Source organism: Crocuta crocuta, unplaced genomic scaffold, assembly GCF_008692635.1.
Source record: "Crocuta crocuta isolate KB4526 unplaced genomic scaffold, BGI_CrCroc_1.0 scaffold352, whole genome shotgun sequence".
Lineage (NCBI taxonomy): Eukaryota > Metazoa > Chordata > Mammalia > Carnivora > Hyaenidae > Crocuta > Crocuta crocuta.
Window position 1 is genome coordinate 2,478,928 of NW_027532169.1, and position 10,189 is coordinate 2,489,116.

General features: G+C 49.8%; 1 protein-coding gene across 1 annotated transcript in view; it reads right to left on the reverse strand.

Moving 5' to 3' along the window:
• The window catches only part of ACSF2 (acyl-CoA synthetase family member 2), a 33,240-nt gene extending 24,934 nt beyond the window's left edge, over positions 1-8,306 (reverse strand). Inside the window, exon 1 of the mRNA XM_077776859.1 lies at positions 8,134-8,306. Coding sequence (XP_077632985.1) covers positions 8,134-8,261 — 128 coding nt within the window. The 5' untranslated portion in view covers positions 8,262-8,306. The remainder of the gene's footprint in view (positions 1-8,133) is intronic.
• Positions 8,307-10,189: the final 1,883 nt, after the last annotated feature.

Consider the following 10,189-nt stretch of genomic DNA (forward strand, 5'->3'; position numbering starts at 1 on the left):
CAGTCTGTTAAGTGTCTGACTTTGGCTTAGGTTATGCTCTCACGGTTTGTGGGTTCGAGCCCTGTGTCAGGCTCTGTGCTGGATGCCTGTTCAGAGCCTGAAGCCTGCTTCAGATTCTGTGTCTCCTTCTTTCTCTGCCCCTTCCCAATCACACTGTCTCACTCTATCTCTCAAAAATAAATAAATAAATGTAAAAAAAATTTTTTTTTAAAGAAAGAAAGAAAAAAAACAGTGCTGTTGTGACAAATAATTCCAAACAAGAGCACTACTGAATGGTCATTTTCTTTTTTAAAAAAAATTTGGTAATGTTCACTTATTTTTGAGAGAGAGAGAGACAGAGCATAATAGGGGAGGGGCAAATAGAGAGAGAGACACACACAAAGCCTATCCGAAGCAGGCTCCAGGCTCCAAGCTGTCAGCACAGAGTGCAACGCGGGGCTCCAACCCACACAGTGAGATCATGACCTGAGCTGAAGTTGGACGCCTAACCGACTGAGCCACCCAGGCGCCCCTGAATGGTCATTTTCTTAATTGATGGCACAGAATGACTGATATTAAAAAAAAAATTCTCAGCAAAAATAAATAAAATAAATAAAGGGATTTTTATTCAAGTCTCCTAGAAAAAAACACAAACCTTGAAATAGATCAGTGTTACCTGTAAAGCATAAAACTAAAAAAACATGGGAAGAAGTCTTCAGGATCTAGGATTAGGCAAAAAGTTCATAAACTTGGCATCACAAGCATAATCCATAAAATTGATAACGGGCCCCATCAAAATTAAATGTTTGTGCTCTGCATAGAACCTGGTTAAGAAGATGAAAAGATGAGCAGCACCTGGGTAGCTCAGTCAGCATCTGACTCTTGATTTTGGTACAGGTCATGATCTCATGGTTCGTGAGTGAGCTCCACATTATGCTCTCCACTGTCAGTGCAAGCCTGCTAGGGATTCTCTCTCTCTCTCTCTCTCTCTCTCTCTCTGGCCCTCTCATGCACTCTCTCAATCTCTCTCTCTCTCAAAATAAATAAACATCAAAAAAAAAAAAAGATTAACAAGATGAGCTACAGAGTGGGAGAAAATATTTGCAAACCACATATCTGACAAAGAACAAGTATCTAGAATACATAAAGAACACCAAAAGCTCAACAGTTGAAAAAATAATTTCCAGCTACAAAATGGCAAAAGACATAAAGAGACATTTCACCGAAGAGGACATACAGATGGCAAATAAAGCACCTTGAAAGACATTCAACATCACTGGCCATTAGAGAAATTCCTATTACAACTGTAATATCGTGACATACGTATCAGAATGGCAAAAATAAAAAAAATAGTGACGACAGCAAACGCTGGCGAGGATGCCGATCACTCACACATGGTTGGTGGCATCATGACATGGTATGGTCATCCTGGAAAACAGGCAGTTTCCTTAAAACTAAATATGCAACTACCACCTGAGCCAGCAATTACACATTAGAGGCGATTATCCCAGATAAAGAATTCTACTCCCAGCGAAATGAAGGTTTACATTCACACAAAAATCTGTACACAAATGCTTGTAGTGGCCTTATTTGAAAAAAACTGGAAACAACCCAAATGTCTTCCGAGGATGAATGGGTAAGCCAACTCTAACATCCATGTCAAGGAATCCTCTTCTTTTTCAATGTTTTATTTTATTTGAAGAGAGAGAGAGACCATGCATGCGTGCAAGTGGGGAAGGTGCAAAGAGAGAGGGAGACAGAGGACCTGAAGCAGGCTCTGTGCCGACAGCAGAGAGCCCGATGTGGGACTCAAACTCACGAACCTGTGGGATCATGACCTGAGCCAAAGTCAGATGCTCAACTGACTGAGCCACCCGGGTGCCCCTTAAGGACAATTCTTTAGCAATAAAAAGAAAGGAACTATTGATACACAAAGAAACCTGGGTGAATCTCCGGAGCATTAGGTAGAGTGAAAAAAAATCAATCCCAAAAGGTAGCACACTGTGTGGACTCTATCTACATAATACCTTGAAATTACACAATCATGTAATGGAGAACCAATACCAGATTGCTAGAGGGTAAGCAGCAGCTGGAAGTGGGAGAGAATTGGGGGCAGCTATGAAAAATCCTTGTAGGGATGAAAATGTTCTGTATCTTGACTATATCGATGTCAGTATCCTGGTTGTGATACTGTACTAAGTTCTGCAAAAGGTTACCATTGGGGGAAACCGGATAAAGGGTGTATGGGGTGCGTTTGCACTATTTCTTACAACTGCATGTGAATGTATAATTATCTCAACAAAAAGGTTAACTTAGATTATATAATATTGGGGACCACAAGGTATAACCAGGCTACCCAGTTCAGTGGTCCCAGAAGTCACACTGTCCCCACCACTCTCTGCTGGGATGGCCCCTTGACACATTGGTTTCCCTTTCTGTTGTCACACCCGCAAGGTAAAATATAGGGCAGATGAGATCATGTCCTCTCCCGTTATCAAGGAAAGCTAAACTGTTTAATGCATAATACACACATTTTCATGATTTTTTGTCAAGGTTAACAGGTCTCTCCTCCCCAAAGCACCCCTTGGTTTTTAAGCAAAAGAAGGAAGACACAAGAGCATGTACTCTAAGGTTCAAAAATAGGCAAAATTAACCTATGGAGACTAGAAATCAGAACCAGTGGTAGCCTCTGGTTAGGGAAGGAGATATATTGGAAATGTGCAGGGAGAAAGTTCTAGAGCAGTGCTGTCTACACAGTAATTGCTAGTCGCGTGTGGACATGGAACATTTGAAATGTGGCTATTGAATGAAGGTGTTCTAAATACACAGCAAATTTGAAGGGTGTCCGGGTGGCTTGGTCAGTTAAACGTCTGGTGGCCAGGTTCGTGGGTTCAAGCCCCACGTCTGGCTCTGTGCTGACAGCTCAGAGCCTGGAGCCTGCTTCAGATTCTGTGTCTCCCTCTCTCTCTGCCCCTCCCCTGCTCTGTCTCTCTCTCTCTCTCTCAAAAATAAACATTAAAAATTTAAAAAAAATACACATCAGATTTGAAAACTTTATTTTAAAAAAAAGTAAAACATTTTATGAGAAATGTTTAAAAGGTTGGTTACCTGCTGAAATGACATTTTGAATATACTAAGTTACAGAAAATACATCATTAAAATTAATGTCACCTATTTCTCATTGCCTTGTTAATACGGCTACTAGAAAACTTAAAATTACACCTGTGGCTCACATGATGTATCTGTTGAAGAGCACTATTGAGGCAGAGTGATGGGCAAGTCCTATATCTTGGGGGGTTGAGTATATACATTTGTTAAAATGCATCAAACTGTACACTTAAGGTTTGTGCACTGTAATCATACCATAAAGCTTCATGGTCTTCCCACCACCCAATATAACCTTCCGGATGGGGTCTACAACTTATGAAGGACACAGACGACAAGGAACTCCAGTGTAGCATGAGCCACAATAAAGATGTGAGCAAGATACCCTATATCGGTGGAAGCTTCCCTTTTTAGCATCTTGAGTAAAACCACTGGGGTAGTGTGTTCACGCGTATATAGAAAAAGTAGGCAGGAAGTTATCATTTGACTCTCGCAAACTCAAGAAGATGCTTCTGAAAGCCTGAAACACTTGGGGTTGTGGGGCATTCACACTGCAAGTCTTCTCTTGGGTCCCTTGTACAGAGCCTCTGTGGAAACCACACGGGGGCCAGGGGTGGGGGCTGATGGGATCACTTGCTCCTTGATGGGACTGCCGAGGTAAATAGGAGGTTCACTTAGGACCTTAGTTATCTAGAGAGAAAACCCACAATGTTTGCTGTTCACTTGGAGGACTGGGGACTCAGTGCAAAGCCGAGCCTCTCTAGGGATCACAGAATGTCTCCAGAAACGTAGAATGTTTCTTGTCCAAATGGTCTATTTAACAAACAAGGTGCAGAGAGCCGGAGTGGCTTGCCTAACACCATCCTGAGTTGGAAGTGGTAGGGATGGCACCTACTTTCCCGTCATCAGACTCCCAGACCAAGAAACATGCGTACATGACAACAAGGTCCACAGAACAGGGTTTGTCAGCTGGAAACACGACTTGTTTATTTCTGGAGGGAGAGGCACCTGGCGGGGTTATTGGTACCTGTCATTTATTAGGACACTCCCCTAGCAAGGCCTACTCAAGAGACGAAATTACATCCTGTACTTTGGTTTGGACAACACAGGATCACCTCCCCTCCCCCTCCCCCTCGCAAAAAAAAAAAAAAAAAAAAAGGAAGANAAAAAAAAAAAAAAAAGTGTGAGCACAGGCCTGTTATATACCCCGAGCAGTCCAGCTTGGTTTAGGCAGTTGCCCTATCGGAACTGTCTCCCTCTTACATTCCAGACAAGGTTACTAAACTGTGGAACTGTGGGCCTTGAGGTCATTATAGGAATGCACAAGCCCATTGTTACCAAGGGCTCCTTGTGTAATAGCTCATCAGTGCAATGGGTTGAAGGTCTCTTTAGCATCAGGCCGTGAGTTAAGAATTTTCCTTTTTTTTTTTTTTTTAAGTTTTTAAATTTATTTTGAGAGAAAGGAAGAGAGTGAGCAGGGGAGGGGCAGAGAGAGAGGGGAGAGAGAATCCCAAGCAGGCTCCTCACAGCGCAGAGCTCAACTCGGGGCTCAACCTATGAACCACAAGATCATGACCTGAGCCGAAATCAAGAGTCAGACGCTCAGCCGACTGAGCCACCCAGAGGCCCCAAGAATTTTCTTAACGTGACCTTATTTTAGCTCTCAAACAACATTATTTACATATGATAAGGTCAAGTTCAACTTAGTCCCAAAGGTACCAGCTAAAATGGTTCATTTGAACCCGGATCTGCTTGGCTTCAAAGTTTCTGCCTGTAGAAATGTGGGGAATGTTAGGAGGGCTTCGTACCCAGGATTCAAAGGGTTCAAACACAGGCAAGATTTCATGCAAGTATATAGGCTTCATACTTCTTCAAACTCCAGCCCTGCCAGCAAGGCTTCCTCGGTCCATTCCCACCAATCAGATTGTTTCCTGCTTTGATTGCTTCTTCCAAGGAACAGCACCCTTTCTGCCTTGAATCAGGGGGATCTATGGTCTTCCCCCATAGATCCCTTTAGGCAAAGAACTCAGTGAAAACAAGTTCATTCATCTGTATACTGTCTCTGCTCTGCAGCTTCCGTAGCAGATTGCACATCTACTGGGTGCCAGGCAGAAAAGGGTAACCAAAGCTGATGTGCACCATTCACTGTTTATTTTCTACTGTTACATTTAGACTGGTAATGTGTAATGCGTAAGGAAATCATTACCAGATCACTCGTTAATCATCTTTGGGGAACTATGGGAAGAGCCTAATTTTTTCAGCCATTATGGTTTCCCACCAAAACACTTCCTGGCTTACTACGATCCCCTCATACAGGGTCAGCATTTTGTAGTTGCTGTTACTGGTCCCACCCGATTACAGCCATCCCCCTAGACGGTAGTCCAGGAAGCTCACTTCTCCCTCTGTCCTACTATCAGCATCAAGTCACCAGGGCTCCACCTCTGAACATCATTCCCAATTCTGAAAGGCGTGAGCCAATGTTCCTTCCGTCTTTCTCAGCTCTGAGTGCTCCCAGGCTTTAGAGGTCCGTCTGGAGAAAACCTGCTCATCTCAGGTTCATCACAGAATCTTCCCTCCCAGGCTCCCTGAAGCCCCAGACTAGCCCCATCCATTTCCCTTGGGGGAAGGATGTGTGGGCAAGGAGGAGGAGCTGGTGGTCGAGGAGATCTGCACTTGATCTTAGCCAAAAGGCCGGGAAGCGATGGGGAGATCTGGAGAGCAATAGACAGCTTCCTCTTTGCTTCTGGGAGAAAAGGCTCTGAACAACACCGATTTTTGAAGGGCAGGGGAGTGCCTGGCAGATCCAAGGGCTGGATCGTGGCTGGGCAGAGACTACCACCTTGGCAACCAGCCAGAAGGAAGAACCAGGTGCAAGAAAGAGGTCACTGAAAAGGGGATTCTCCGCTACTTTAAAAAATTTTTTTAATGTTTTATTTATTTCTCAGAGAGAGAGAGAGACAGCGCGAGCAGGGGAGGGTCAGAGAGAGAGGGAGACACAGACTCTGAAATAGGCTCCAGGCTCTGAGCTGGCAGTCAGCACAGAGCCCGACGCGGGGCTCGAACCCACGAACCGTGAGATCATGACCTAAGCGAAAGTCGGACGCTTAACCGACTAAGCCATCCAGGCGCCCCTCTCCGCTACTTTTAAATCGGTTGGAATTCCTACCCAGACACGATTTGAAGGTCTCAGGGACCGGCCCAGCCCCAAAGGGAAGGCTGAGAGGAGCAAGACTTTGTCCATCCAGCAAGTAGGTAGCATTAATGACAAACTCAACAGGCTCAGAGGTTAGATAATGCACTCAAGGTCAGGCAGTGAGTAGGTGGAGGAAACAGGATGGCTTCAAAGTTATTGCTCTTTCCTGAGAGCCAAAACTGGGAATCTGATACGTAACAGGCCTGGGGCAGGGGGCGGTTGGGCAGCAGAAAAGCAAGTTCTGTGTGTAACTAGGAAAAGCAGAGAACAGAGTGCCGGGAGCTTCCTACATACCATTACGCCAGAGCATTGAGTAATGAACTCCTGACTTAGCTTTTCCCCAATAAACTGCAAATTCCTGGGGGCCTGGGGTTTTCGGCTTCTGTACCCACAGCACCCACCAGGTGCTTGACATGATGCATGTGCTCAGCAATATCTAGTGGATGCTTGAGACTCTTGAGGGTTTCTGAAGGGGAAAGTGGGAGTGACCTCGAGCCAAATTGTCATAGTCCATAGAAAACAAGGGAGTGGAAAGGGATGGGAAGGAATTAGGTCCAGCGCTCAGGAAACCTTCTCTCTCCGGACAAATGGATCTCCTGGTGCAGAGCTGGAATTTCTCTGAGGCCTGGTACACCTACCCTGATATTGTTTAGGCCTGGACGAGGTACGCGTCTTGCTTTGTTTACACATAAAAACATCAAATGTGAGGAATCGGCCTGATTTAGCATTGTGAAACATGTACAGTTTTTTTTTTGGTGGGGGGAGAAGCTTTCTTTAGGGTCCTCACATTCTAACAGGACGCGGAGGAACCCAGAGGTGGGGCTTGGGGCTTGGAGGCCAGCGGTAGCGATGACAGAACTTGCCTAGGGAGGGACGGGGAGAAAACCCAGTCTTCATCACAATCCCATCTACTGAGCAGCCTGGAGCCACCGGGTGTTCCCAGAAAACCAAGCATAGCCCAATCTTAGGGCACCACGTGCTTTCTAGTTATCGGAACCAGCAAGTTCAAAATGTTTTGATCTTGAAGCTTTAGCCAAGAAAGGAATTTGCATCTCCTTCCAATCCCCTCCGCCCCAATCCAAATTTGTTTAACCAAACCCTTCTCTCAGAGGAGAAGTCCCATTGTTCTCCCTCTTCCCACCCCCCACTCTCCCCCCCCACCNAGGCCTCCCCCTTCTGGGTGCTGAAGATAACTACCACTGATAACATCAGTTGGAGCCCAGCTCTCCTTAAGCAAGCAGCAATCTTACAGGAAGACAGCACCACTTACTACACCGCTATAGAGGCAGCAAAGGGGCCAGGAATGGGAAGCCGCCAGCCCACGTCGCACTCTTGCACCTAGGACATGAGCAGATAGGCCCAGAAGGCGGTAAGGTGCAAAAGCAGTGTTTGTCAGCCCCTAATGAGGGGAGGGGAGACTGCTGGGCATAGCGGCCCGGCAAGGACCAGCCACAGATCCCCAAGTTGATCCCTGAAGGGGGTCCAGCTCAGAGAGGTGTTCTTGCCCCTGGCCCTCCTTCTCTGGCTCGATCGCCAAAGGCCCACACTCCTGGCCCTCTGTGCTCATGAATGGAAAGAACCTAGAGTCCTGGACCAGAGCTAGGAGTCAGTGCGGTGTCGCTGCCAGCCACCAGCCGCGGGGCTGCTCCGGCCAGGCCAGCATTTCCTGTTGCCTAGGCGCTGAGTGCGGGGTACCTGCTCCCCCAGCGTGTGCCATCCGGGGGCGCGGCACCCGTGGGCCTGCCAGCCGGAGTGGGATCGCCCCCCCCCGAAAAGCTCTGCAGGGGCCCCCAATCCTCCCCCCCCCCCCACTCCCAGGGGCCCCTGCCGCTCCCTTCTCTCCCGGGGCCGAGTACCTGAGGGGGCGGACGCCCTGCAATCTCGCTTCCTGCCAACCCCGGGCGACGACGGCCCGGGGCCCCAGCACCCCGGGGCTCGCGGCGCACAGCCTTCCGAAGCGCAGCATCCAGAAGTAGATGGCCATGGCTCTCTATGCCCCGCGTCTCGGCCCCAGGAAACTTTTAAAGTGAGCCGAGGCGGGGCGAGCGCGGAGCGGGCGGGGAGGCGGGCAGGGCTGCCTCTGCCTATGGGGTGCGGAGGACTCGGCCCCGCCGGGCCGGGGGGGCGGGGCGAGGCGTGGAGGAAGCCGCTCCTCGCGGGGCCACCTTCCCCTCGGACCCGCGGCCCTCCCCTCCCACCTCGAAGACGTGCTCGGGTTTCCCTTGCGGGTCCCAAGGCCCCCCCCAGGCTACGGCTCGCGACCACCAGGGGGCCTGAGTGTGGGGGCTCAAGAGCTTGTCGATTTTGCAGGGGGGGAGCGCGCGGGGCGTGAGTGTGGGCCGGGGAGCGAGGCCCAGACGCGTCCATTACTCCCCCCCTCCCCTTCACCCCTCCCGCCACCTCTCCGTTTAGAGCGCGGGTCTATGCTGCCAGCTCGTCTCCGTGTTGCCTCCGTGTTGCGAGCCCGCCAGCGACGACGACGAGAAGTGCCCCGAGGCGTGCCAGCTGGAGCAGAGGGCCCGCGGGGTGTGGGGAGGTGGCCCGGACAAAGGGTGGGTGCCGAGGGCAAGCCATCCAGGTCGATTCCAGGTGGAGGCCAGAAGTCAGCTTCAGAAGAGACACCAGTTGGTACCCGCTTTTCCCATGGGCAGCCTCCCACGCTGGGCCTCTGCCTCTGCCTCAACCCCCACCCCCACCCCCCACCCCTGCTCTCAGTGCACCTTGTACAGTGGCGTCAGTGCACCTTGAAGCCTGGTAGCTCGGGCCCAGGGCACCATTCCGTACCCTGTCGGAGGCGAGAATGGAAAGCAGCTGTGTACGGAGGCTCAGCCCATGCACCTGTTCCACCTCTGGTCCTGGCTGGGAAAGGCAGCTGGGGCCCCAGAGAGTGCACACGTGCCAGTTCCACGCTGTCCTGACCCTTTCTCCAGAGGAGGAGGACAGCAATGGGGGAAAGGCCCTGGCAGGGTGACCTTCCCTCTCCTGCCCCAGAGACATCAGTGAAAATCTGGGCCAAGCAGAAAGGTTAGGTAGGGGTGGAGCCTGGCCTGAGAAGACCTTTGCCCTTATCTGGGGACTTTGACTCAACTGAGGTCCTGAGAAGGAATCTACACTGCATCCCGTCATCATCCTGACAGTGACCTCAGATCCTCTTGAAACCTTGGTCCCTGGGGACGGTCTCCACACTTCTGCATGTAGGGGACAGGGCTGGAAGGAAGACCGGGGAGCAGAGAAATGATGATGAGCTGAGCTGGCAAGGACACACCTTCCCATTGTCACTGACTCGTTGACTGGGACAGCCTGGCCCAGGGACAGAGCGGCCAGAGACATGGCCCAAGCCCAGGCTGTCAGCTCTGCCAGGAACTTGCCAGGTGGCCCCCGGGCCTGTGGGGTGGTGGATGCCTATGGATCTCACAGGTCTTTCTGGTTTCCTTGCCAGTTTGAGAGTCAGTTCTGGGGCAAGAGAAGAATGGGTTCCTCCTTGAACTTTGCTCCAGCCTCAGCCCTCCATTGGCAGGCTTTCCTGACCTCCCGGACACGAGTGCCATGGAATAACAGCCACCAATTTCAGGATATCTTCCTCAAGCCATACTCTTAGAAGACGTTCTCTCCCTTCACAATTACCCTGCAAGGAACGGGCAGGCCTTGGAATGTGTCTCTGGTTTTACGGATGAAGAAACGGAGGGGCGCCCGGCTGGCTCAGTTGATAGAGCACGTGACTCTTGAATCTTGCAGTTGTAAGTTGGAGCCCCACATTGGGTATAGAGATTGCTTAGAAATAAAATCTTTACAAAAATATAAGAAAAAGAAACCCAGCCCCAGGGAGGTTCAGCTACTTGCCCAAGGTCAAGGTGAGCCCAGTGAGCGCAAGCCAATGCTCAGCCTGTACTCACTTGGTGGCTTTGGACGAGT